Source organism: Artibeus jamaicensis, unplaced genomic scaffold (genome assembly GCF_021234435.1).
Source record: "Artibeus jamaicensis isolate MK-2021 breed Jamaican fruit bat unplaced genomic scaffold, CSHL_Jam_final contig_1015, whole genome shotgun sequence".
In the NCBI taxonomy this organism is placed as follows: domain Eukaryota; kingdom Metazoa; phylum Chordata; class Mammalia; order Chiroptera; family Phyllostomidae; genus Artibeus; species Artibeus jamaicensis.
Genome location: NW_026521194.1, coordinates 10207913 through 10235445, shown reverse-complemented (window position 1 = coordinate 10235445; position 27533 = coordinate 10207913). Strand labels below are relative to the sequence as shown.

Here is a 27533-nt window from a genome sequence, read left to right as displayed (position 1 = left end):
AACAAAATATAGTATTAAAACGGGTTCCATCTATTTTTTTTTGCTCTATTTTAATGTGGTTGCTAGAAAATTGAAACTTGCACATGGGGCACACATTTGTGGTTTGCATTAGGTTTCCATTGAAGCGTCATGCTAGGCACTGCCCTACTCTGAAGGTGCTCAGGCTCCAGGGGGTGAGGCCAACGGAAGCAGATGTCACCAGGCAGGCACAGGGTGCTGGGGCACACCATGGAGGAGGGACCAGCAACTTCCCCGGGCCTGTCGCTTTTTACTGTTCTCGGATCTGCGCTGGACACTGTCCTAGTGACTTACAGAAGTCCAGCTCTGCCTATTTCACTACTCACCGATGGACGCTGTACCCCTCCGCCCACCAAAGGAAGCCAAACCTCCACACAAGTCAGCTGGATTCTGCTCCTAAGCATTCTGCTTCCTTTTCCAATCTCACTTTCCTATTTTCATGCCCTGATTTTGTCTGGTCTTTCCGTTTGGAGTGCCCTTGCTATCTCTACATTTTCCTTGGGAGACGTCCAAGTTTCCATTTCAAGTCCGATTTACCTATGAAACCCCCATCACATCTCCATCTAGATATTTCTCCTCAAAGCCTGACAACCAGTTGTTTTTTCATCGTATTAAACTCTCCCCCATAACATTATCAGTTTCTGAAGACCAGGAACTTGCCTTCCTGAGCACCTAGCTCATCTTCAAGGCCAGGCAACCCCTTGGTGGGTAGCCGTTGAGTTGAATCAATTGGCTCCGGGCTGGAAAGCCTCAGCCCTCTGGAGTGGAGGGCTCTGGGGGGCGAAGTGTGGCAGAGGAGGTTCACTGCCTAACGACAGGGATACGTTCTGACAAATGGGTCACTAGGTGACTTCCTCATTGTGGGACCATCGTAGAGTGCACTTCACCTACTGCTTCTAGTCTACAAGCCTGTACAGCATGTTACTGTACAAAACAACCCAAGATATAATGAAGCACAAGAGAAGATGAGGCCATGGAGACACTTGGTAAACAAAAGTTGGATGAGGCTGCTGCCAGCGGAACGCCATGTATTGTTTCACAGAACACTCTACAACGGTGATTAAAAAAAAGGGTAGTAAATAAATACATAAACCAGTAACAGTTGTTTACCGTCATTCTCCTGTATTATGAACGATACTTTTGTACAGCTGGCAGCAGAGGTTTGTTTATGCCCGAATCACCACAGACGCATGAGTAATGTGTTGGGCAACGAAATTATAATGGCTATGACATCACTAGGTCATAGGAGTGTTTCAGCTCCATTATAATCTTACAGAACTACCTCGGTACACGCAGTCCCTGGTTGACAGAAATGTCCTTATGTGGGGCATGACTGTCCTGAGAAATTACACCCGGGCCGGAGACAGCTTAATGGTCCATCCCTCACCAAGAGAATCTCCCTGACCAGAGTCTCTGTTAGCGTCACAACCCTGGGAGATGGCAGGCCCAGCCTGGAACGCTGGCAGGTTGGAGACAACGTGGACAGATGACTCAGTAAATCAAACAGAACAAGGGAGGCCCTCCTTCCCCATTGGTCTGCATTCCTGGAGAGGACAATAGCTGACCTCGCTCCAGGGGGTTCTCTCACACCTGGAAGGCTGATCTGACCTCCCCGAGACCCCTGTAGGGGGTGCTCTGGGGTCAGTCCTGCAGCAAATGCCTCCAGATTTTAGGGTGGGGGTCCAAGTGGCTAAGGGATTACTTTTATGGAGGGAGGTGGGCAGAGCAGGTGGAGAGGAAGGGAGCAGGTTTCTGGGTGTCCAGTAATGGTATTTCTGGTACTTACATGTTACCGTGTGCTCAGCAGGGCTGGGAAACTGACATGGTCACTAAGGAGGGCTCTTGGGGACTAGGATGGTCTAGAGGATGTGAACCTCCTCTCAACACCAAAATTATTGTTCCAAACAACATATCACTGGGGTGTGAAAACTGAGGATGAAGGGAGTCCTTGGGGTTGGGAGTGCAATCTACTTGAAGGTCAAGACCATGCCTTTTGTTTTTGCATTCCCCCGGCAGTCAGCCCAGTGCCGGCCACAAGGAAAGCGCGCAGATGCACTCATTGTGAACTGAACCGAAAACAGGAGGAAAAAGGCACCCACTCTTCCTCACTCCTACTCCGATCCCACTCAAGCCCCCGAGGGATTCTTACTTTCCAGGAGTCAGGGAGCCCGGGTTGAAGGGTGTGGTGGGGCAGAGGCGGGGCGGGTGGGTAGAGGACTTACAGAACCGAGAACAAAGTGAGGGTGGACAAGTGGGCGTGCGCACACGCACTGGCCCGCGTGCGGGAGTGTTGGGGAAAGGGGGTGGTCTCCAAAAGAGGGAGGGGAGAAGGCAGGGGGCGGGGAGAAGCAGGTCCCTTTAGGACCCGGCTGCAGCGGCTGGGGAGGAGAAAGCCCAGGAGGCGGCTCCTGAGCTCTCAAGGCAGTGCCACCTGCCCATTCTCTTCGCTTCGGTCGCGCTCCTCATCGCCAACATGCTGCGGAGACTGAGCGGCCCCGCGCTGCCGCTGCTCCTGCCGCCGCTGCTGCTGCTGCTGGGCGCTGGCGTACGCGCCGAGGTGCTGTTCCGCTGCCCGCCGTGTACGCCCGAGCGCCTGGCCTCCTGCAGGACCCCGTCGGCCGGCTCCGGGCGGCCCTGCGCCGAGCTGGTCCGGGAGCCGGGCTGCGGCTGCTGCTCCGTGTGCGCCCGTCTGGAGGGCGAGACGTGCGGCGTCTACACCCCACGCTGCGCCCAGGGGCTGCGCTGCTATCCCAACCCGGGCTCCGAGCTGCCCTTGCAGGCGCTGGTCCAGGGCGCAGGCACTTGCGAGAAGCGCCGCGACTCCGACAGTCCGGAACAGGCTGCAGGTACGGCGGGCTGGGACGACTAGTTGGGAGAAACTTGGAGGGCAGCGTGGGGCCTGGCCGGCGGCCGTTCTGCTGGGAAGGCGTGTGCGGCAGGACCCCAGAGACGCTGGTAGCGGAATCTTGGCCAAATTCGGGGCACTGTTGGGAGGAGGACTCAAAAGTCAAGTCCGCGAGTGGGCTGGCGTTAGAGCGCGTGGAGAAGCCTGGCTACTTAAGTGTGAGGATACATGGGGAGAGGAAAGGCACCCCTGTTATCACGGTTTCCCCGGGTAAAACTTACCCTGACTTATATTTTGGAGGGGGTGTTACTGGGGTGCAGGGGGTGGTCAGATCTGTGGGAGTAGGCACCGAAGGGTCCTGGGAAGGTCCTGGTGGAGGGCGCTGCTGGGGGCGGAGGTGGCGGGTGCTGGTGACACTGGTGAAAACGGATGCAAGGAAAGGCAGCGGCGCGTTGAGGGACTCTTTTTCTGGGATTGTGAGGTGAGAATAAAGGACTCGTTGGTACCGGCAGGGTGGGTTGCTTAGGGGAAAAATAAAAACAGACGCCGCTGCTTTTTTTTTTTTTAAACATAAAGGGTGGAAAAGGATCTTGCTATTATGTAGGATGGAAAAATAAATAAAAGAGGGGCATTTGGGAGGCAAGGAAGAGACCCCAGGAGTTGAGTCAACGTCAGGTAAGCTGGGTCAGCGGCTGCAGTCCCGGGCAGCATCTGGGCCCCGGAACGGAAGCTGGAGATGCTTGGGCGGTGGACGCGCAGCTCCTCTCACCGGGACGAGGTGCACCCTCCCGCCCCATCTTCGTTTTCCGGCACTCCCCCTGTCCGAGAGAATGGAGACCCTGAGATCCATCTTAAGGGACCTTTATTGTCCCCCCAAAAAAAGTTTCCTGAGAGACACAGCCAAACTGTAAGGACCTCACTTGTTTTTCGTATGTTTGTAAAATTACAAAAGCCTCCTACCTCAGTGGCCTGGAGGAGGCTGTAATTATTTTCTTTCCTCTTGGAGACAGTGGGGAAGTGTGTCCACTGCCTGCTGTTGTTTAAAAAGCGAGTCCGACCAAGTTTCTCAAACTTGGAAGAAAAAAGGAAGGCAGAAAAGAAAGGGGGAGAAGACACCTGATTCTAAGTTTCGGTGGTCGTTGTACAACGGCCCCCCAGACTCCCTGCTCCAACTCTCTCTACCTGTTCCTGTTTTCTCCCTATTCTCCTTGAGAAAGGAGTTAGGGGTGAGAGTCGAAGTCTTTTTCTGTTTATCCAGTACATTTTGACCTTGAGTGCACAGCGAGTTAGGACTTCCTCGGAGGAGCAGACTCTGAACAGGGACACCTCAAGTCCAGTGTTCTGCCTCCTGCTGGCTTCGCCCGCCCCTGCCCCCCGCAGCCTGCCTCCAAGTTAACCCTTCCATCCTGCTTCTCCTAGAAAGTGATGCTAAAGAAGATTTCCAAAGACCCTTTCACCGCAGGCCGCCGGTCCCGTAGCCTGTGTTCCTCCCCCATCACTCCCTCCTACCCCTGGTCCACCAGGGAGATTCTGCGGTTTCTGAGCTGAACTCTGACAAACTAAACATCTTCCTCAGCAGGGTGAACTTTTGAAAAGGCCTCCAAGTTCACAGACCATTTGGATTTTGACTGTTTTTAATGAACTACGTTTTACAACTTTTTTTTTTACTCTTTAGACCTCTCCCTCTGGACCTGAAAACCAGCTGGTTTCAGGTCCCGAACCCCAGCAGCAGGTTAGGATCCTCAGAAGAGGACACACGCAGAGGGTCCCCGTTCTCGCCTTCCTGGAGCCAGAAAGGGGGAGTTGTCGGGGGAGCCGGGGACAATGGGGCCAGTTCACGGGAAGAATGCCACTCAGGATTTTCTTCCTGATTATGGGACTTCGTTCCACTGGCTAGCCCCAGTTGCCTCCTGAGCTTTTGGCATTTCTGTCTTGGCTCCTGACTGGTAAGAGGGGACAGCCAGGTGGGGTGGGGGTGGCAGTTAAATGTGGAAGCCTAGTGAGCATATTGGAAGGAAGTGACCAAGAGCAGGGTGCCTGCGGCAGGAGTAGGGGTGGGGGGCGGGGTAGTTGCACTGTGGGGAGAAGTCTGGGCTTTGGCGGTGTCAGGAAGAGGGTGAGGAAAACTTCGAGACTTCTCTGCAGAAAGGGGGTCTTGGGATTGAGCAGGGAGGGGTCGCTGCATGGAGATTGCTGGGGTCCGAATCGGGTGGGAGCAGAGGCTGACCCGGGCCCAGAAGAGACCTTAGCACTGAGTAGTGCTGCCTCCTATTCTTCTCCCATCCCTTCTCCTCCCGCCTCTGAAGAGCAAGCCTACACCCCGCCACCCCCCATCCCAGCCTGCATTCCTCTTTGAGCAGGTTGCTTTTGAGAATTTTAAACATACCCTCTCATTTCGAGGCAGCAAACCCCAGCAGTTCCGGCTTCGCTGTTAGCTCTTTTGTCTTTGTTCCCAGGGCTCAGGGGCTGTGTCGCTGGCTTCCTGGGGATGGCTGGGATGCAGGGGGGTGGGGTGGGCACTTCAGCCGGTGCTAAACCCGCATCCCCTGGGGGTGATGAGCTGGGACTTGTCGCCAGTTCAAAGAAACCCAGAAGTCAGCCTGGAGGTTGGAGTGGGTGGGTCTGGAAGAAAGATGAGGGGAAGACAGAGGTCTGCGTTTGAAGTTCGGACCTTAAAAGTGTGTGGCTGTGTTTGGTGGTGGAGTGGGCAGTAGTGCCTAGAAATGTTGGGGAGGAGGATTTGGGCCAGTTTGGGTCCTTTCAGAAGTCAGGGATTAGTCGGGGGGATGGGGCAGGGGTCAGGCGGAGCTGCGCAAGTGGCTGTCTGGCCTGCTGCACATAGGTAGGTACTATAGGACTGTGCAGTTGCTCAATGTCCCAGGGCAGGCAGGCTGGTGGGTGGGTAGGCTGGTGGGGCGCACAGGCTTTGCTTGGGGGGAGGGGAAAGGGCAGAGGCAAGCACTGATTTACAGTGGTTCAGTGCAATTTCAAAAAAAGGGGAGAAAAGCAATGGGACTTCTGGCTCAAAGTACTGCTTTGCATCTTGTCTTGCATAAATTTGCATACTGAGTTCAAAGTCATAAAATAGACTTGGGGAATGAGTGGGACCCACTCTCACGGATTGCTAGCACCACTATCTTCCGCTCCCTCCCCCTTTCTGGACAGAACATGCAGAACTCACGCTGCTAAGCTGCTCCCTCTGAGTCACTGCCCCCTTGGAAGGACATGCGGGAGCTGAGGGCTGCTGCTCCCGGATCCCCTTTCTTGGAGACTCGGCACTGCCTTGACTTTGGAGACCTAGCAGGGGTGGCTCTGTGCAGTCTGGCCTTGGAGTGGGGCTGGTCTGGAGGGTGTGGCTGCATAGGTCCTGAACCTGCTAGGCAGGCAGTGGCCTGGGGCTGCCATTATGCTGGAGGCCTGAGATTGGAGGAAGTCGCAGAATCGGGGTCCTTTGCCTGCAGTCTCCCCTGCCCACCTTACACCTTTGTCCAAAGTGTTCAAGGAAGACGGTTGTCTTTGTGTGGTCACAGTGACTCCATCCATTCCCTTGACTAGGTATTTCAGGACGCTTTGAGAAAAAAGCAAATCCTGTATAACAATGTTAAAAGATTTCACAAAAACAGAAACAGGGCTAAGGATTCTAAGCTAGAACAGGTAACAGAGTCTTGGGGGAAGGAAGGACTCATCTGGTGTGGTCATGAAGATCTATCTATGCAGTAGTTCACGGCCAAATTGGACTACTGAGTTTCCTGGCAGGCAAAGGGAAAAGGGAGAGTTTACTTTAGCATTGAGCTCTAAAGTAAAACTTTCAGGCAAATCAGTCCTTTGGATGAAGGGGGGCAACATGGAAATTAGTTCCATAAACATGCCCTTGGGTTGGTTGCCTGCAGGCGGGGGCATTTGCAGTCACCCGTTGTCAAACATTGGAGGGCTTACTGTGAGAGAGTCATTGATCTCTAGCCCCGCGTCAGGTTAGATTTTAGCTGGCTCTCAGATGAGGTGTTCTCTGCCATAGAAAACGGGGACGCACAACTGGTCAGTTTTGATATGAGGAAGTTCTGAAAATTCCTGGCTCTAATGAAAGGCAGAATAGGAGCTTTATTTTCAATGGAGGGAGGGGGGTAGGCGGGGGGGGGTGGTGGGTGGTAGGACAGGCCAGGGCCTGCTGACGGGAAGGAGCAGGAAGTAAACAGATTATGCCCACATTTGGTTTTGTTGCTGGCTCTCTTCTCGTTCTATAACGCTGTACAAAAAAGTTACCGTTATTATTTTTAAAGAGACTCCATATCCAGGGACTACACATTTAGTTCCAATCTGTCCTCTATGTTGCCAGCTGCCATTTTCCTCCCCTGCTTTCTCCATCCTGTCTTCTCAATGCCCTCTTGACCCTTGTCTCCCACTGGGACTTGGTCTAGGTCACCCAGCTGGACATGGAAAATGGCATGGAAAATATATCTGCCCCAGCCCTCCTGAGGGGTCCAATTAAAGGGAGACCACATAGGTGATTGGAGTCCGGAATGTTTGAAACAAATCTAATCCTTAAATGAGGCAGGTGGCTGGCCCGCAGTGTGGGTGGGAGGTGTGGCCATTGCCCCCTGGAAGACTGTCAGTACTAGGGCTGCTTCTGCTGAAACCAAGGCTCAGAGGAGTGAGGTTATCCTTGCAACTCACGGGGAGCTGGTGATCTGGTTGGCAGGTGTTCTGGGCCCCTCTGCGTCGCCTTGCTATCTCTGGCCAGCATTTTGCTGAGGTGGCAGGCAGCTGCCGGCAGATGGGTCGTCCACTCCCCTCTGTCCTCATCCTGTTATGAACCGGCTTCTTTGCCCGCTTTGTCTTCTGTCTATGACATCCAGGAGAGGGAGGCTTTTTGCCTCCATCTCGTAGGTGTGAACTTGGGCTTTGTCAAGGGGCACCTTAGCTGGTAAGTAATAGTATGAGAGACTCACCTGGCTGGACACAGGAGGGAGTGGAATGTTGGCAAAAGGAGCCTTGGATCCTATCACCCAGAAAGGTTTGTTCCTGGACACCTGGTGATCTATGGGTCTTGGTTTATCCCTGCCAGGTTCAGGTTCAGTTATTTGCATTCCTTTGCCTCCTTCGAGATGCCCAAGTCCTGGAGCTTGGGGACTTCAGAAACAGAAGTGGCCAGTGTGCAGCAGTCAGGAGAGACAGTGGGTCCCTGGGTGGGGCTTCTGGAGTGGAGAACCAGAGAGCACGAGGTAACTGAGAAGAAATGAAGGTGGAAGGAGCCTCGCCTCCTCCATCCACAGACCTGGGTTCCGACGCAGACGTGTCTCTGGGAACCCGAGTGGCAATGGCGTGAGTGTATGTCTTTTTTTTCCCATTTGAAAATTTCTATTTGAAACGTTTATACTTAGATATGTTCACTTGCTTACCCCATCTTTTTTAACTTTTTAATTGCAGATTACCTTCAATATTATTTTGTGTTGGTTTCAGGTGTACAGCATTGTGGTCAGCCAGCTACATACCATGCAGTGCGTCCCCCATATTTCAGTCCCCACCAGGCCCCATGCACAGTTATTACAGTATCTGACTCTATTGTATCCCTCACATGGGGTGCGTGTGAGGGCCACTGTGGTCATGGGAAGTAGCTTCTTATACACGGTGTTGCCGTAATCTTGGCGAGTGATGTCTCCTTTCGGTCCTTAGCCAGCTGGCCTTGAAAATGAAGGGCCAACCCCACTGTGTCAGGCAAGCCGCCCCTCTCCGAGGTTTAACGATGGCACGTAGGGGCCTCATCAGAGAGATGTTTTCTCTGAGCCTCAGTTTCTGCATCTGCAAATCAGGAATTGATAGGAGCGGCTCCACGTGGTCCTGCCCGCACACGTGCGTGCATGTGTGTGCGTGTGTAAAAAGAGACAACGCATATAAAACTTAAGCACTTGTGTTTTTTCCTGTTTAGTAATGGGTCACTTGATTTCTAACTCTTTACCTATACAATGGAAATATCCATACCTCTGACCTACTTTCACAGGCCCTGGTGAAGCCCTTTGTGGAAAGGGTAGGGAAACTCAGTGTGAACCCAGTTGGCAAGAACCAATGGTTTGAAGTCAGCAGGCTTGCACCCTTAATGCATGAGTTAGGCAATGCTCTGTGGGGTGATGTTCTGACGTCTGGGACTGACCATTCTTGGTATGGGGGCTTCACTCTGTTGTGCCTGGATGGGGGTATAAGGACTGGGGTCCGTGGGGGCCCCAGACTTGGGACACTGGAGACTTGTGCTGGCCCTGCAGCTCACAGGGGACAAAGGGCTGAGTCCTGCCTTCACTTGGCCAGCCAACCTGTAGGACCCAGCCCTCCAGCTGCCTGTGTTCAGAGGACTGGAGAATCGCTGAGGCCACATCTTGGGTAAGAAGCTCCCTCCTCCGCAGGGAAACCCGTGGGGACCCAGACTTCAGAACAGTGGGGGCCTGCTTGGACCCAGCTGGCCCTGACACACTTAGGACGCGGGGTGTGTGCGAGGGGGAAATTTTTTTGAGCTGTCAGAACCAGCAAAGACCCCATGGTGCCCATTTCCTGCTTCAGGAAAACGGGCTTTCAGATCCATCCTGTCTGAGCCGAGGGTGCCAGCAAGTTGAACGTGATCCTGGCAAAGAAGCTGGATGCTCCATCCAAAAAAAGTGACGTTTCCTTACTGTGGGCCTCCAGAGTTTACCTCACTCTTAGCGGGGAGCAGCATCGCCTCCCACGGGGGGCTGAGCAGTCTCATTTGTCCTAGTGTGCGATTGCATCTGTGGTCCCAGGGAGCCCTGGGGTGACAGCCTGTCTGGGCACAGTGACGACTGTTCTCAGGCATTGGATGGAATGGAAGGCTCAGGAAGCAGAGGCGATCGGTGCCTGAGCCCTCACGGTCAGCATATGCTTCTGGGGAGGGAGGCCCAGGGCGGTGGGACAAAGCACCGGATTCGCCGCTGGGAAGCTGGGGAGGCTGGTCTCCTTAGACTCTGGGCCTCCCTGGTGTGCGTGACGGGGGGGGGGGGGGGGGGGCAGGAAAGCCCACGTTACAGGCGGGTAGTCAGTACAGAGAAATTTCCTGGCTTTCAGGTTCCAGAGTAACTGCCCCCACCGCCACCTCACCTCCACTATGAGTACAGTGTATGGACTGCTTTTCTCTTTCTGCTGGAAGATGGACCACCCCCTATGCCTCTCCACCTACTTGGCTCCTCACCCTCGACCCACTCCTGCTCCTTCCCAAAGCCAGGGAAGATCTGGGTTGGCGCAGCTCCTGGGTGTCAGTCAGCATGCAGGGGGAAACCTTGCTTAGAAAGCTTCTCCTCCGGAAAGAAGCACAAAGTGGACTATAGTCAGGAATTGCTTCCCTTCCCCCTCCCTTTTTTTTCCCCCCGCAGTGGGGGAGGGGCACATTTGGCAGCCCTTTGGCCCCCTCTGGCCCCCGGCTCCACATCTCTTCCTGGCTTTTGCGAGGGGAGCAGGACTGAAGGTTGGGGAGTTAGGGGGGCAGGGGCTGGCAGGCCTCCAGCTGCGAGGCAGGAGAACTGGCCCGCAGCCCCTGATGGAGTTGGCCCCAGAAGAGCCGTGGGAGGTTTCTAATTAGTGGACGGGTGCAGGTGTGTCAGCCTGTGTTCATTCAAGGCACTGAGCTCCCGGAGGCCTTGGTAATTTGGGGAGGTGGGGGTGGAGGCGAGGCAAGAGGGGCATGCGCCACGTGTTCTCCCCCACAGGACTTGAAGAGATGGGGACCTTCCAACTGGAGGGGTCCGAGTTGGATTGTGGGGGTGCCGTGAGCAAAGGGGCATCCCTCAAAGGGTAGTCAACGACGAAACAACAGTAACTAAAACTGTTCTATTTTTCCAAGACATTGTCCACCTCCACCAAAGTGCCTGTAGGGTTGTTTGCTTGTTTGTTTGTTTTAGCTTTCACCTCTGTTGTAGTCCCACGACTCTCCACACTTGACAGGTAAAGAAATTATGGCTGCATTCGGGTTCAAACGCCAAGGCAAGCACAGACCATAATGGATGGCCCAGAATGGAGTCCGGCTCTCCAGCTTCTCATTCCAGGCCTCCAGTCCATCAGACACACACATGCAGAGAAGCAGTGAATTATATACTGCTGCTTGGAAAAGCTCCTTTTCCCTGGGAGGTAGTAATTAAGGCATAACTTCTCAAAAATGTTCCTTTATGCAACTTCCCAGGAAATTTCTTTCAGGTCTATTGTCTTGACTTCTGGGTGGTGGTGACAAGTTGCCTCTGGTTGGTGACCTTGCTTTCTAAGTGCCTGAGGCCAAGATAAAATGCAAATGGCAGTTCTTTTGTGCCCTGCCCCACTCACTGCCTGATAAGGCTGGGTAGTTGCTATAGCAACAGTGGCAGGGAGTAGTGTGTCAGGCAGTATGAAGCTGGGCGGGGGTGGGATGGGCTTACTGGATCCTAAGGGCTTTTGAACTGAGTGGTGGAGGGCCTCCTTCCCTGGAAGGTGGGGGTACCGTGGAGATGGGGTGGGGCCGAAGTGTGGGGGAGCAGAAGATGCTGTTAGGGGTGAGTAAGAGCCATGAGGCTAAACACATTGGGTTTGGTTTTTGGCTCTGCCATTGCCTACGTGACTTTGTACAAGTGGCCTCAGACCCTATGGCTTTTTCATCGTGTGTGAGAGGGAATAAGAAATTATCAACCTCATATGATTGGTATTAAAACGAAGTTATGTACACAAACCACTTAACACGGAAACTGGGTGTTGGGAACTGGGATAGTCAGATGTGGCCATGCAGGTTCTGGTCTCCTTCCTTCTCCCCCTGGGCTCAGCACACAGAACAGAAGGTGAATGGCAAATGCCTGGTTTGGGGTGTTTTCTGATTGTCCGAGTTTATTGAGAAGAGATATTGAAGAGTCCTGTTTGGGGATGGCTTACCTGGATGGCTGCCCGTTGCTTGGCAAGTCCAGACTGAAGTCGGTAGTGGGGGGGTTCTCCAGTGGGCAGACATGGCCTTTGCCCAGGTCAGTCATCATGGTTCTCCCAACGGCCGGCCAAGGCCCCCATGTGCCCCAGAAGTGAGGATTCTCACCTGGCTCTGGCTGGTTGTCTCTGGTTCAGTTTGCTGCCTCCAAACCAGGAGAGCATAGCCAGGGGAGACAGCCGATGTGATGCAACGTTATATCAGACGAAATTAGTGAACTTTTAGTTGAAGAAAAAGAAAAGCACAGTGACCTATTTAAAGATACTTATTTATATTCAGGACGCTTCTTGTGCTGGTTTGAGACTGTGGCCGGCAATCCTGGACATCTCTGCAGGTTTTTTAGTTCTTTTTTTAATCCTCTGGGTTCAGTTTGTCAGTGTCTGAGAACAGTCTTATTGGCATGGGGAACAGGTGGTCGGAAGGGGAAGGGTGGTAGCAGAGAGATGGTAGGTCCCAGCCTTTATTCCTCTCTGAGAGCTGGTTTGCTGGGTCACGTCCTTGAAACTGAGTGTAGGGACAGTCATTTGTGTCCCAGGAGAGGGTGTGTCCTTCCTCCCCCAGCCCTTGCTTCCGTTTGCTAGCTGCATTTGTGTACTAACCACTTCTGCTGCTCTAGGACCTCAGTGTGGGGGCGGGGAAAGGCCAGGAATGTGAGACAAAGAAGTGATATAATGTGAGACTCCGGGTGGGAGGTGGTGAGATGCTCTCTGGATAGTCTGCTTGCCTAAGGTATTGAGCACATTTGTGTGCCAACTCTGAGACTAACTACATGAAAAGGCAGCTGTCATTATTACCTGTAACACCTGCTTTCTGATCCTGGAGAAGAGCAGGAAAAGCCCTGGAAAAAGTTGAATACTGTCTAAGAAGAAACCAAGTCAGTGGAGATGTATATAAAAAGCTAATGCAAATAAATGGGCGGCTCCTTCTGCCACCTTTCAACCAGGAAGTCTGTGTACTTTGTCACTTGCTTAGTTCCTTCCCATGAAACTCATCTTGGGTGGCTTCTAACCTGGATCTCTCTCGTCTCAGTTTAAGGCTGCTTTCTTGCTTGTCCTCAAGGAGACCAACAGGTGTCTCCCTTCCGCTGGGCGTGACTGGCCCTTGGGTACCTCCGCCAGCTGGCCCCTGCGGACGCCCCCAGAGCCCTTTTGTGCTGCACCAGGAAGAGCCTGTTCCTCTGTTCTTTATTCTTCGGCCTGGGCATCTTGGTTCCTTCATCTTCCCCTCCTGGACCTCATGACTGTGGTTCCATCGTCTTCAGTCTTTCGTCTGACTCATTTCCCAGTTCTTCATGCCACACGGACCTGACCAGGAGCCATGTTCCGGGTCCGGCTGGCAGCACTGGCCTCTGAGGGTAGCAGTCAAGTCGGCCATGTTACTATTGTTGGGTCCTCTTCCAGTCAGTGGGGTGCCAAGGGCACCCCAAGTTTACTAATACACTTTGACAAGGAGGGTGAGGAATGGGTGGAGTGAGAGAGGTGACTTTTTACAAAGAAAATGATAAAGAATGCAGAAAAAATTACTAAGAGTAGTATAATAACACCAACTTACCCCCCGGAATTGGGAATGGTTGGTATTCACAGCATTCCAAAGAGAAGTGTGTTCAGAGATGGAGATTGCCTCCAGCCCAGAAGGGGGCGCCGGTGAGTGGTTCATCAGGAAGGGGATTGAGATGGAAATAGAAGGCGTCAGCTGGACCGCTGATGGATGATGCTCAGAAAGAACTGGATTTGTGTCTCCTCTCCCTCTTTCCTCATCTTTGGGCTCGGTTTGCCAGTTGTGCCCAGGATTGTTCAGTGCACTTTTTCCGTACATGCTTGCAATTTTGCTTCAATGTCTCCTACAGAATGAGGTCCTTTCAGTGTTTCAGGATTTCTTTTATGCTTCAAATACCTTTTGAATTTTTGGTGTTGATGGTTTTTCCATTCTGGTTTGATTTTTGTGCATTTTTGGCTGGAGTGTCTCATTAGATCTCTTTACTGGAGCTTTTTCTTCAGTTTCCTCATCATCATCATCTTCCTCCTCCTCCTCTTTATCTCATCATCGTCATTATCCTCATCAGCAGCAAGTTTTACTTTCTTCTGTGGAAACTTGCAACCACTTCCTGGGACAGAAGGCTTTCCAGACATACATGGGAGTTTCACCTCCTCCTCCTCCTCACCTCCTGACCCCGCATCCTCCTGCATAGCTACGAAATGCTGCCCACTACTGTTTACGGGCCCTGAACCGCACTTCGGCCGAAAGACTGCAGGTGGTGTTATTTCAAAGCCGCCAGTGGCAACCGTTGCCTCTACGGACGTTTTCAGAGTTGCCAGTGTCACTTTGGTTGGGCTGCCTTCATAATTCATTGTCTCGGCTTCAACACAGGGCAGCTCGTCTTTTGTAACAGCCCCTGAACTGACCATTTGTAAAGGCCAGGGGTGCTCATTTTCATCACTATCCACCTTAAAGAGATCATCTTTGTTGGCCTTTAGTTCACAACAGTCCTGGAGGTTGGGAGTCCCAGCTCAGGGGGCCGGTGTGGTTGGGTGAGGGCTGTCCTCCAGGCTGCAGACAGCCTGGCTGTATCCTCAGAGGGTGGAAGGGGCTCTTCAAGTCTTTTTTTAAGATTCCCCCGATGACCCTCTCTTACCAGCCCCCTGTTACTGTCCCTTCTCCCCAGAGGTGACCACCAACGTGCATTATTTAATGTTTCTCTTTCTTATCTAAACAGATTTGGTAATGGGCGGGCCTTGGTAGGCTTGTTCTCTGAAAGCAGATTGCAAATGTACGTAAAAGCTTCCATTCGGCAGCTTTTCTTCCCTGACAACCTCAGGGTTTTGAGATCTATTCATGTTGTGTGGATCACAGGAGTGAGCGCAGGTCCAAGTTATCCTTTCTAGCTGCTGTTTATTATCCCACCGTAGTATTCTACAGATTTACGTATCCATTCACCTACAGAGGGACGTTTGCTTCCGGTTGCTAGTTGTTTTTTATCAGTATGAATAATGCTGTAGTGAACACTGTTGTGTGTATGCCCTTGCACACATGTCTCAGAGAAGCAGAATTGCTGGATCAGGCACATTTTCCCCACTCCCACAGCCCCTGGTCCAAGTCTGCACCAAAGCACGCACTACACACTCCCTTGGGGCTTCGGCAGATAGGTCACCTTGCTGGGTGCGTGGATGGCTTTAGTTGAACCAGAGGAGAAATGTTTGGGGATTGTGGGAAGGAGAAAGCTGATAGTGCTGTTTGCCATCTTGGTATCAATTTCTCTGGCTCTTCAAGGGCAGCCTGGCTCACAGAGTCCCAGAGGACCTTGGCTGAATTTGAGCTTGTTTTTGTTTTCCCAAACTGTCTGCCTTAGCCCTGACCCTCCTCAGGCCTTTGTGATTCCAGGAATGACCCTGGTGTTTATAAAGCAGCCCTTTGAGAGTGCATAGGCAGGGAGGCTCTGGAGGGGCTGTGCCGTTTCTGCTTACTCAGGAGATGGCAACGTGAGGGCACGCTCCAGAAATTGTCGTGAGGCCTGGCCAAGAAAGGCTCCTCCGTGTGCATCCAAGCACACGTGTCTGTTTATGGACTCATGCGTTGAGTGGAAAGAGCTTACTCAACTGCATCTTCACATAGTGGATATTCGAAGCCATATCTCTTGAAAAGAAGAGGCATCTTTTCCCATCACCAAGAAGTTCTTTAAGAAACTGAGTCAGGAGAGAGGATCACATAGGGATGGGGCCCTGAAAATGCCTGAGCTTGAAGGGGATTGTTAAAAGTACAGATTCTTTGACCTTTGTCCAGACTGCTGTCTTTGAACTTCTGGGGCTGGAGTTCAGGGTGTTATTTTTAGGTAGCTTTTCTGTTGATTTCCAATGAACAGCTATGTTTGCAAACCAGGCACCTGGTCGAACTCCCTTGATTTGTAGATGAGCACACTGAAGCCTACACATCCGAGCTCCCTGCTGGCGTTACTCAGAGCCCTGGGCGGTAACATCAGGGTCAGAGCCCTGGGCCTCTAGGCCAGCGCCGTTCTTCCTACCACACTAGAACCGGTTGGCCAAGGCTTGAGTCCAAGAGCTGGTGTTCCAAAGGAAACTTAGGAAGGATTCAGGGTGCCTTGGCAGGTGGTCAGCTCTCCGCCCTGTATGATGGCGGGGGCGTCTGTCTACTGGCCACTCCACTCAGCGTTTACTGAGTTCTTCAACACTTGGCAGGTGACAGGCCTGTCATTGCTGTGGTATGGAGAGATGATCCCCAGATGGAAAAGGCCAGTTCCTGTCCTTGTGTGGTGTAGCCTGGAGGACTTGTGAATCTGGAAGGTCTGAGGAGGCTGCTTGTAGCCACTGCCTCCCACAAGGGGAATTCAGAGAGAAGGAACCACCTGCTTTTGTTTGAAAACCAAGCTGAGGGGCCACTGGTCTGTTCCCAGGGATTTCTCCCAGATCACGGGGGCATCTGAGAGATGCCAGGTTTGCTTAGCTGGCTCCCTTGCAGGGAGCAAGGCTCAAAGTGGGAAAGAAGGGGGAGTTTGGAATGATGCTGGCTGTCGGCAGGGGGTGGATGGACTGAGCTGGAGAGCGCAGTGAAGTAAGCTGGGCTGTGTCCTTGGTGCTAGCCGGCACCACAGCGGCCCTCAGTGCACCGCCACCTGCTGCCTCTGACCTGAAAACCAGGTGTCACTCATCCAGAGACACTGAGGACCTCAGGTTAAACTTTAGCTGAAAAATAACAAATAGCCCCCCCCCCCCGCCCACCCCATTCCTGACTTCTGGGTCCCTTCCCACCTCCCAGCGTGGCCTGAATTACCCACCCAGCCCCTTGGTGGGTTGTGTTACTGAACGTAGTGGCCACATGCTAGAAAGAGGTAGGTGACCACAGTCAGCCACCCAAAGAGCCTGGCTTCAAATTCTCTGCAACAACAGCCATTTCCCCTGAGAGTCGGGGAGTGTACTTTGAGCCCGGTCCCACCTGTGCCCAAAGACATCCATCAAATGGCAGAGATTTAGCAACATACAAGATTTATATAATCAATAAAATCAAGGTTTAGAAGAAATAAGCAAATAGGCAGAACTCTTTTATAACTTGTTTCCTCATTCATTTGGTCATTTTACAGAGCCGAAACCACCCCCAAACCCCCTGTCCACTGTCTATCAAATATAGTTTTCCTTTACCCATTCAAGAAATAACGTATTTCTTCTGAAGCTTGATTGTTTCCACATTGGGAATTTGGGTGGTAATCATATTGTATCCTATTTAAGTAGCAGCCCTCACTTTATTTAGGATTACTATTCCCATTTTTCCAGACTTGAGAAATGAGAGCTCAGAAAAGTTACAGGGTTTGGCCAAAATGACCGTTGGTTTGTAAGTGGCAAAACCAGGACTGGAATTCTGGGCTCTTGACTCATAGAGCTCTTTGCTTGGTTGGGTTTGTTACTGAATGTCCACTGCTCATGGACATTGATAGAGAAGTTGTCTAGGAGGGAGGAAGAAGGTGATAGTTTCATTCTTTTGCTCAACATATGTTAAGGGTAAGTGCTTTTTGGGAGAAATCACCAAGGAAGGCTGGAACCAGGAAGGCAGCCAGCATCCTCCCGGCCTGTCAGCTGGAATCCATTGGTGAAGGGCTGTTACCTATTGAAGGAGATAAATCCACTGGAGGGAATGGTAGGTGCATGACTGGACTAGGTCATCTCTCTGGTGCCCCCAGCTCTTGGCTTTCCAAGTAACCATGAGACAGACTAAGGAGGAGGTTAGAAAATGACTAGGTTTTTTTTTTCAGAAGAAAGAAAAGAAGAAAGGAGACGCGTTAACCTGTTGCGAAGATGTGTGATGGTTTTAGAGAAAGGTTGCCCTTTCTCACCAGGCTGGAACAGGAACGGATGCCTCACACTCTAAGCAGGAAGGACCCTAAGGTGTCTCCTTTAGGGCAGGAGTTGCCAGCCATCCAATGGAACACAGAGGTCAGAGTGTCACATGAGGAGGAAATGAAGTTTCATGAGTGCAAGGACCTGCTGGACACGAGAGTTTTCATTCACTGAGTAAGGTTGTCAGGGTACGATGAAAAGGACCACAGCTGGGGGTGGGGAGGGCTAGGCTGAAACGAAGTAATAAAACCAGGGCAAGATACGGGTGCATAGAAGTACACCCAGCTCTTTCTCCTGGAGTGTCAGCTCCCAGCCCCCCTCCTCGGCTAGGTTAGTGAGGCTGGGTCAGAGGACAAGGTGGAGACTCCATGCCATTTGGGAAGCACCCCTGGTAGTGGCAGAGGGGCTGCTCCTGTAGACCCTGATGGTAGTCCTTCTGGGTTTGCTGTCTGTAAAGTGGGACCACTTGTCCATTTCCTCTCATTGCACCGCCCTTTCAGGATGAGACTTCTCCCCGCTCTTCCTGCCCTCTCCAGAGGAGACTGGGGCTCTCCACTCTCTGCTGATGTCTTTGGAGAAGCTTTACCTTCTGCATATAATCAGGAAGCGCCCTGCTTCAGTGCTGACCCATTTCCTGGGTCTCTATGCAGAGAATAGCCAAGGATTCCTAATCTTCAGGGAAATCTCTTCACGGGCCTTGGAGGTCCCTAGCGGTCATCTCCAAGTCTGAAGCCTTTTCCAGTTATGTGATTTGGCTTTAAGCGCTGTTACTTGGCGTGACTTTTGTACTGCATCCCACGGAGCTGCATACATAAGTGGTTGCTTAATAAATATTATTCTGAACCTAACTCTCTTAGGCAGAAAAAATGCATCTTGGTATTTTTGTTCTGAGGGCAAATTCCATCTCTAGCTGGAGTTCTACATCTGGAATGCTTCCCTGAGGATGGCTTCTGTCACCTACAAGAATGTATGGGAGGAACTTGCTAGTGTATAATCAGGCCCTGTCTGACTGAGGGGCTGTGGGGGTACCCCCTCCCTGGGAGGCGGGGTGGCAGCAGCTACCCATCTGTTCGAGTCCTCCCCGCCATCTATTGGAGGTGGCCGCTGCTTGTTGGTTTACATGTAACAGATGAGCAATGGAAGCACAGAGAGAAAGCCAAAGCCACGGGTGGAGCACAGCACAGCTAAGGGGTGGAGTGGGGACTCAGCCAGGGGGTGAGACTTGGGAGCCTGAATTCTTGGACCTCTTTGGTGGGGGATAGTAACGGCCGAGGAATCAAGGCTGCTCCCAGTGGACAGTCCTTTCTCATCTCCAGCCAGTGAATTATTTCCTTCCCCTTCCTGGAGCTTTACCTCGGAATGTGGAGCAATGGCAAACCGGGCCCATGGATTTCCTCATCTCATTAGCATGTTCGTTGGCAGTGATGAGATCAATAAAGGAACGGAATGAAACGTATCTTTGAATCCAGGTGGCTTCCGTGTGGGTGGACAAACTGACCCTGACCTCAGAGAGGTTGGGGGCATCTCGGGACAGGAAGCCAGCTCCTCCTGGGGGAAGCCTGCCCAAGAAACCCCCAACGCCTGCCCTTGGATCAGAGCTTTGTTAATGACTTTCGTGGGCCCCTCCTCCGTAAAAAACGTTCTAAAATCCTAATATACAACTGTGTCTTATGACTGTGAAGCTATCAGTATTTGTACCATATATTAAGACATTTTCTTGGACCTCATTTTTCTTTCCGATTTCACAAGAAATCCAGACATTGGGCTAGACCCCCCGGCACAGAGCCTGCTGTGCCCCGTGAATGAGCGGCCCGGCCCAGAGCCCGCAGGCCTGGCTCCCATTCATCTGTGTCTTCTCTTTTCCGTCAGACTTGTTTCCAGGGCTTACGGAGGGCCTGGCGTTCTTCTGAGCGCTGACCTCTAGGACTTGGCCGAGGAGGGCATCTTTGGCTCTGTCAGTGGTACGAGTGCCCGGGAGAGCTCAGAGAAGAGGGGGCAGCAGGCTGAGTCCTCTGGGATGCCCAGGGGGGATCCCTCCCACGCCAAGAAGGTACACTGGTAGGCCGGAAGTGCGCCTGGGCTGAAACGGTGGGGTCCTAGCTGTGGGTGGGGAACAGAGTGGAGCCCAGGTGAGGACTGGGGCTTTCAGCCCTGGGCCGGAACATTTTTATGCCTGTGGTTGAAGTTTAACTCCTCAACAGTGGTTGTATACCTGGGCAGTTTTTCCTCCCAGGGGCCGTTTGACAGTGTAGGGAGACATTTTTGATGGTTACGGCCAGGGAGGGTGCTGCTGGCACATAGTGGGTACAGGCCCAGGAGGCTGCTCAGCATCCTGCAGTGCACAGGGCAGCCCTTGTGAAGAGTCATCTGGCCGCAACATCAGTAGTGATGGGTCGGGAGACCCTGGTCCAGAGGATGGTCCGGGCATTGGGTTCAGGCGAGTGGAGCCTCCCCTTCTTCAACCAGAGAACATGTGATTATAGCCACAGTGGAGGCCAGCAGTCTTAACTGGGCCTGGGGGCAGGCAGGCCAGCCTCCCCTGCAAAAGAGAGGAGCCAGGTGCGCCTCTGGAAGTCACAGGTTTCTGAGAACAGAGTGGATGGTTCTGGAAATGGTGGCAGTGTGCTCTACCAGCTGATTTCCAGAGCCTTGTCTTGTCTAATTCCCACCTGAGCAGAACACAAGGTGTCTGCATGTGGTGCTGAGGTCTCCGGAAATTCTCTCTGCCACTGTCGGCAGGAAGCTAGCCTGTCAGGATGCCGTGAGGGTGGGGTCACGCCAAGGGCGACCTCAGGTGCAGGGGTTCAGGCAACCAGGAGGTTCCCATTGGATCCTGGGTGGTTCCAATGCAGCAGTGGAAAAAGGATTTTCTGGGTACCTTCCTGTCCTCATCCTGTGATCCCTGGGCCAGCGCCTGCAGGGGTGGGGACAGGAAGCCTGAGACTGTCACACCAGGTCTAGTGCAGAGAAGCCTGTAAATGGCAGGAGAACTGAGATGGCGAGAATGGGGTTGATCACCTCCCACTTACTTATGCCAACAACTGGCTTATGATTTAAAGATTAATATGAAGGATGGGAAGTACTGAGTCAGACCATCATATTTATTTTCCAAGTATTTCTCAGACTCCCCCAAGCCTCTCTCTTCTAGCCTCCTGCCCTCCACCTCTGTTATCTGAAGGGAGAAGGGGTTGGGGTCTTCTTCGAGGTTGGTCCCACCTGCCTTACCAGCCCCAGAGGACACCCTGTGCAGACCTGATGGGACGGAGACAATTTGTGCAGCGGGCAGGGCTCCTCCGTGGCTCCATCCCCACGGGCAGCTGAGCGCAGGAACTAGGACCACTCCTACAGTCTCTGGATTTCTGCTGGTCTAGCCGCGGGGAGGGCGCGGTGGGAGAGGAGACTTGGGATGGACTGATGGGCCTGGCTGAACGGGGTGGAACCGGACTCCCGCCCAGTGTGGTGGCAGCTGCTTCAAATCAGCCTTCCCCTGCGGGTGGTGTTGGGACTTTTGGAATAGGATTTAACCTGTACTTGGTTTGTGTATGGTAAAAGCCCGGCTACCCAGAGCCCCTGAGGAAATAGCCATTCTACCGAGAAACATTTTCCAGGTTTCAGAAGACTTACTTATTTATTTATTTTTTAAATGTGAACTTTATTTGATGGGATGTGTGGGAATATTTGTTTCTGTTATTTATTTATTTATCACTTTATTTATTTGTTTGTTTTTAGACAGAGGGGAAGGGAAGAAGAAAGAGAGGGAGAGAAACATCCATGTGTGGTTGCTTCTCACACGCCCCCCACTGGGCACCCGGCCGGCAACCCAGGCATGTGCCCCTGACTGGGAATCGAACCAGCAACATGACTTACTTATTTAAATATTTCCATTTTTATTTTTCTAAAATTTGACAGTTTGGGGATAGAAATCATCCCAATCACCCCAACTCTCGTTTGGGGCTACACGTGGAAATCCTGAGGGTCACGCCGGGGTACAGGGTTGTTTGCTATGCCCTAAATGTCCCTAAAGTTCTTACACTTCTTTTTTTTAAGTGTGTGTCCGTCCTCTTCCCTCCCTGCCATTTGATACTTCTTGCCTGCATCTGCGTGCCTTCTTTTTTTCCCTCCTTTTAATTTTGTTTATTTTGTTCTGCCGTGGCCTCAGAAACCAGACCCAGAAACCGGGCTACGGCTGGGAACGGTCGGGGCACCCACTCGTTCTCCCGCATCTTGTGAGTGAGGCACCCCCATGTCCCCTCCCGTGTCACGAGGCAGGACCTGGTGACAGGTCTCTGCTGCTCAGAGGCTTATCTTCCTCTGCATCGTGGACGTGGTCGGGTTCCACATCGTCTAGGTAGCGAGAATGGAGGCAGTTTTCCTCTTCATCATCATCGTCATCGTCGTCATCAAAGTGATCTCTACCACCAGCATGATATAGAGCTGCCATGTTCCAGGCCGTGGCTTAACTGCTTTATCAATAACACAGGCTCTAAAGTTCCGTGAAGTAGGGGCTGTTACTATCTCTCGATGTACGGTCGAGAAAACAGGCGTGGTGAGGTTCTGCGCAGGAGAAGTGCTGCAGGTACAGAAAGTGGCAGAGCTGGGTTGTCACCGAGGGCACCCGCTCCCCCAGTGCTTCTAGTCCGGAGGTGACGGGCCAGCCTGGAAAGGAATCTGCGGGAGCTGGTGGGTGCCGACCGGCCTCGGGCCCTGAGCAAAGGAAAGAGGTGGGGACAGAGGAGGAGATGGGGGCCAGCCTCTACTGGGCATTCTGTTTGCGGGGACCATGCTGGTGCCTGGTCCCCTGGAATCAAGTGCCAGCTCCCTGTGGCACAGAGGCGTGCCCCATCCCTAGCTTGTGAGTAGATGCCACCACTCACAACAACCTTGTCCTTTACAGGAAAGGGCTGGCTCCTCCCACCATACACAACACTGCCCAGGCCCACCTGCGCCCACCACACTGTGCCTAAATTCTAAAGGGACTGCCATACACTAGGAACTTAGCCTGAAACTTGTGTGTAGAGATGCTTGAAGAGCCGTTCAGTTGTATTGGGGCTGCGAGTTTTTGAAGGTGTGTTGAAAGGCAAGAGGAAATGTGCGAGATTTGTTTAGAAACACTCTGCACCCCGGGTCTTGTTGGAACCTGCGGGGTAGCTGCTCTGGGCGGGTCGGTCTGAGGCCATGTTTGCTCTGCTGTGTTTACAAGGGGCTGTTTGAATCCCTGCCCTCCTAGGGTTCAGGGGCCTTGTCTCCCCGGTTCCCACCCTTCCACAGCACTCTGATCTTCTGACTCATGGCCGTCTGGACGTGCCCGAGCCACTGTGAGACCTCGGTAGCCGGGGGCTGCTCTCAGGGCCCCCTCCTCCTGGGCTGCGCACACAATAGGAGCCTTTCCCTGTTACTGACTTATTGGTGGTTTAACAAAGTCAAAAGAGCTCTGACCAGTGTGGCTCAGTGAGTTGGGCATTGTTCCTCAAAGCGAAAGGTCACCGGTTTGATTCCTGGTCAGGGCACATGCCCGGGTGGTGGGTTCAGTCCCCAGTTGAGGTATGTGTGAGAGGCAACCAATCCGTGTTTCTCTCCATCTCTTTCTCCCTCCTTTCCTGCTTTCTAAAAATAAATAAGTAAATATTAGAAGAGACTTCATGGGTGTTCTTTGGTCAGATGTCTAGATGTGGTAAGATGAAACTTTGAAGTTGAGCAGGTCATCATTCCCATTCTTGGGGCTCTTGGTGTCCTGGGCTTGGCAGTGGGATGCGTAGGCAGCGGTGGGGACATGTCCGAGTCACCAGGGTACTGCTGCAGCGGCTGAAGGGGAACTGGAGAAGGGCAGACAGGCCAATAGAGAGTCACAGCAGGGGCGCCGGGAACTGTAGGTTCTGTGGCGACGTGGCTCCCCCTTCTCCGTGTTTTAACATTTCGCCCAGTCCGTGCCCTTTCAGACCATGGGTTAGTGACAGGTGACTCTGGGAGGTCTTCCTGGGGGGAGCATGACGGATGCCAGAAGGGACTTAATCCCACGGCATGGTGAGGGCCTGAAGACAGAGCCCCCCTCTGTGCTCCTCTGCTCAGTTCCCCACCCCTGGGATGGAGGCGGAACAGAGCAGGCGTTTAAGGGAGGGTGCAGATGGGGCCCCCTAAGAGTTGCCGTGAAACCGACATTGCCAAGCCCTGTATGTTGCCCCCAGGATTGCTTAGATGCTCGTTATCTCCGTCGTCCTCACTGTCCGAGGTCCAGACAGTCCCGGAGGGCCCATCCCTCTGGAGTTTCTTTGCTTCTTCTCTGCAGACAATGGTGATGACCACTCTGAGGTTGATGACCACGGGGACGGGACCATCCTGGGAGGTGGAGGCAGTGCCAGCCGGAAGGCCTTCACGTCAGGCATGAAGGAGATGGCCGTGTTACGGGAGAAAGTCACTGACCAGCAGCGCCAAATGGGCAAAGGCGGCAAGCACCAACCTGGCCCCGAGGACTCCAAGAAGCTTCGGCCGCCATCTGCCAGGGTCAGACAGGGTCGGGTCTAGCTGGAGGGGGGGTGGGAGGACATGTGGAGGGAGACTTATGGTGGGGGGAGCACCCCAATAAGATGCACGTGAAGGCAAAGCACTTTCCGGTTTTGCCCTTAACATATTCCACGATCTGGAGGCCAAACAGCCGACGAGCATCTCCTCTGAGGGACCTCGGTGTCTCTGCCTGCGAAGTGAACTGGGCATACGGCTTTTTGCAGTGCTTTCCTTCCAGAGCCTCCGCATTTCTGCTTGGCTTTGGAACATGGGTGTTGGACCTGGAGGTGGAGCCACCTGATTTTGCTCACTCAGGTTGCAACGTGCTCCCCTTTCTAGCCTGGCTCTGCTGTGTTGGGTCTTGGCCCCAGCTGGGTTTATGGAAGGGAGTGGAGCTTGGGCCACTAGGCTGGGGTAGGGGTATCCAGAGATGACCACTTGAATTTAGTATTTGCCAATAGATTCTGTCTTGACTCCTGAAAGCCATCAGTACAGCAAGAGGAGGAGTGAAAACTCGCAGCCGTATGACCTTCTTTTGGGGTGGGTGGGACACACTGACATGGTAGTGAGCCCACTGGGCTGGGGGTCAGAAGTCCCTCGTTCCATCTTGGAAGATTTTAATTTACTTATTTGTACAGAGAAGGAATGGAGGGAGAAAGAGAGGGAGAGAAACATCGACTGGCTGCCTCTTGCACGCCTCTCCAATCAGGGACCTGGCCTGCCCAGGCCTGTGCCCTGACCTGGCAGCGGACCAGCGACCTTTCAGTTCCCCCTTTGGGTTTGCGGGACGATGCCCAACCCGCTGACCTGCACCGGTCAGGGCTGAGTTTCTCCCTGGGGTTGCACCCAGGGCCACTCCCTCAGCATCCTCTGTGCCTGTCTGTGCCCGCAGACCCCCTGCCAGCAGGAACTGGACCAGGTCCTGGAGCGGATCTCCACCATGCGTCTCCCCGATGAGCGGGGTCCTCTGGAGCGGCTCTATTCCTTGCACATCCCCAACTGCGACAAGAACGGCCTGTACAACCTCAAACAGGTGAGCGGATCTACCCGGGCCTCCGGGGCGTGTTGTTCCTGCCCCACCTACCTGGAACCGCCAGAGGTCTGAGAGCTGAGAGCCGGAGAGCTAGGCTTCCCTTCCCGACTGCAAGCCTGGCAGAGGCTGATCCCACCGGCCCAGCCGCCCGCCAGTAGCGGTTGGTGCCCAGGTGGGGAGGGGGCCCCTTGGACAAGAGATGTGGGCTGATGCGAACCAGTGCGGCTCAGCCTTTACCGTGCGTTAGAATCACCTGGAGCTCATTCCCAAGCCCGACCCGAAGAGCTGCCATCCAGAAGGTTGGGTGGGGACAAGCGGTGGCATGTGCAGCATGCTCCCTGGGCGTGCTGATGGCCCATGGGCCACACTTCCAGAATCACTGATCTCAACCATTGACCCGGCTGCTCTGGTTTTCGAGGATCTCAGGAGATGGAGAATCAGAGAATCAGAGAAAAGGCCACTTAAAATAGTTGGAAAAGACAGTAATGGAATAGCACTGTAGGTCCATTAGAGAGCAGGAGGGAAGAGTAAGTGAGCGGCCCAGGACCACCGCCCCCCACACTGTTCCAGTGCCTTCTGATCATCACTGTGTATGGGTGCTATTTCCCTTTAACAGTGTCAGTGTTTACACACGGCCACATGCACTTCGTAGTGATGGTTGGCTGTTCAGTATTGGTCACTGTCGTTTGAGCAGCCCACCCTCACCTCCTCCCACTCGTCCACCCTGTTGGGAGGACAAGTGTGTATAAACGCCTTTCACTTGAGGCGGAGAGAGAGCCTGGGAGGGAGAGAGGGGCGAGGAGTGAGGGTGCCCCGACCTCCTGTTTTCAGGCAGCGGCTGCGCATGGGGACCCGCGGGGCAGCTCTGACGGTCACGGATGCCAGGGCTGCACACGGGGAGTTTCAGTTCATGAGTCCGGGCAGTTGCCGGGCACTGGGATTTTCAGAGTTCCCCTGGTGAGCCCAGTGGGCGGTCAGGGTGGAGGTAGAAGGTGGAGGTGGGCGTGCGGAGCCGGAGGTGGGGTGCGGGGTCCTGCTGACCCTGGGGCAGAGGTGTGTCTCTTCCCCGCGGCCTTCACATGGCTCCTTGCCCCTCTCAGTGTCAGTCTAGTGGCAAAGGCTGTTTGTGCACGAGCCCTCTGAACGTACGCCAGCTGCCTTGTTTGGAGCTCAAAAGGAGAAATAGAGGTCTTTTCTAATACAGACAAACAAATCAACAGACAAAACGGGCTGTGTGCCCTACCACGTGGGTAACTGACGGGGTTTGCGAGAGTCGTGCGTTTATGGGTAGAGCAGGCTCCCTGGGAGGGGCGGCATCTCCGCTACAGCTCTTCCCGGCTGTGTGACATGAGGCACGGGACTGGAGCCACCTGTGCTCCTGTGTCATCCTCTATAAAGTGGCGACGTAATGGGAATTCCCAGGGTGGCTGTGAGGATTGAATGAATGTGTTAGGTACCAACTGTAACCAAGCGGCATATAGGTTGTGGACGTGGTGCCTGGCCCACAGTAACACCCGTGTTAGTGTTGGCTTTTACCATTACGTGCATTTTTCATCTCACGCTGTGACTGAACTCCAGTGTGGCCGGTCCCCACTGGCTGGGACCCCCTGCAGCTGGGGGCTGAGTCTTCATTTTCGGCTATCACCTCCACAGCCGTGCACATCAGAGTGCGGTCCCTGGCCAGCAGCCTCAGGGTTGGCTATGCCCAGTTTCGGGCTCACCCCTGACCCACTGATGGGAATCTGACTTTTAGCAAGATCCCCTGGCACACGTTTAAGGTTGAGAATCGCGGGCCTGCAGCCCTGGCTCAGTGCGCAGGGCGCTGCTGGGTAAACGGTTGGGTTCACGGCAGAAGGGAAGTGGGCAGCTGCTGGGTGCCTTCCACGGTCTCTTCTCTCTCTCTCCAGTGCAAGATGGCTGTGAATGGGCAGCGTGGGGAGTGCTGGTGTGTGAACCCCAACACCGGGAAGCTGCTTCAGGGATCCCCCACAGTCCGTGGGGACCCGGAGTGCCATCGCTTCTACAATGAGCGGATGCAGTAAACCACAGCTGGCCGGTGCCTGGCACCCCCCCACCACCTCTCCAAACATGGGTAGAGAGAAGAGAGAGCTTGTGTGGTGGGCGGGGGAGGATTTCCCAGGAGTTTTGACACATGTATTTATATTTGGAAAGAGACCAGCACCGAGCTCCCCACAGCCGCTGCCTCGCCCCTCTCAGCGGGAGAGGCCACCCCCCCTCCTGGAGTCCCTGCTGGGAGGGGTGCGTGCAGAGGCAGGGCTGGGGTCCAGGTTTGGGAGGGGGAAAAAGAAATTTTATTTTTAAACCCCTGTGTCTCTTTTGCTTAAAATTAAAGAAAGGAAAAATAAA

The 27533-nt window shown here is 53.3% G+C and overlaps 1 protein-coding gene and 1 pseudogene across 1 annotated transcript; one reads left to right on the top strand and one right to left on the bottom strand.

The window, feature by feature from the left end:
• Positions 1-2390: 2390 nt before the first annotated feature.
• IGFBP2 (insulin like growth factor binding protein 2) lies at positions 2391-27533 on the top strand. The gene is made up of 4 exons (XM_037132277.2): positions 2391-2864; positions 23919-24133; positions 25026-25166; positions 27074-27533. The coding sequence occupies exons 1-4, from the start codon at positions 2492-2494 to the stop codon at positions 27206-27208; spliced, it is 864 nt and encodes a 287-aa protein (XP_036988172.1). The 5' UTR covers positions 2391-2491; the 3' UTR covers positions 27209-27533.
• Positions 13589-14269, bottom strand: LOC119039509 (nucleophosmin-like; annotated as a pseudogene).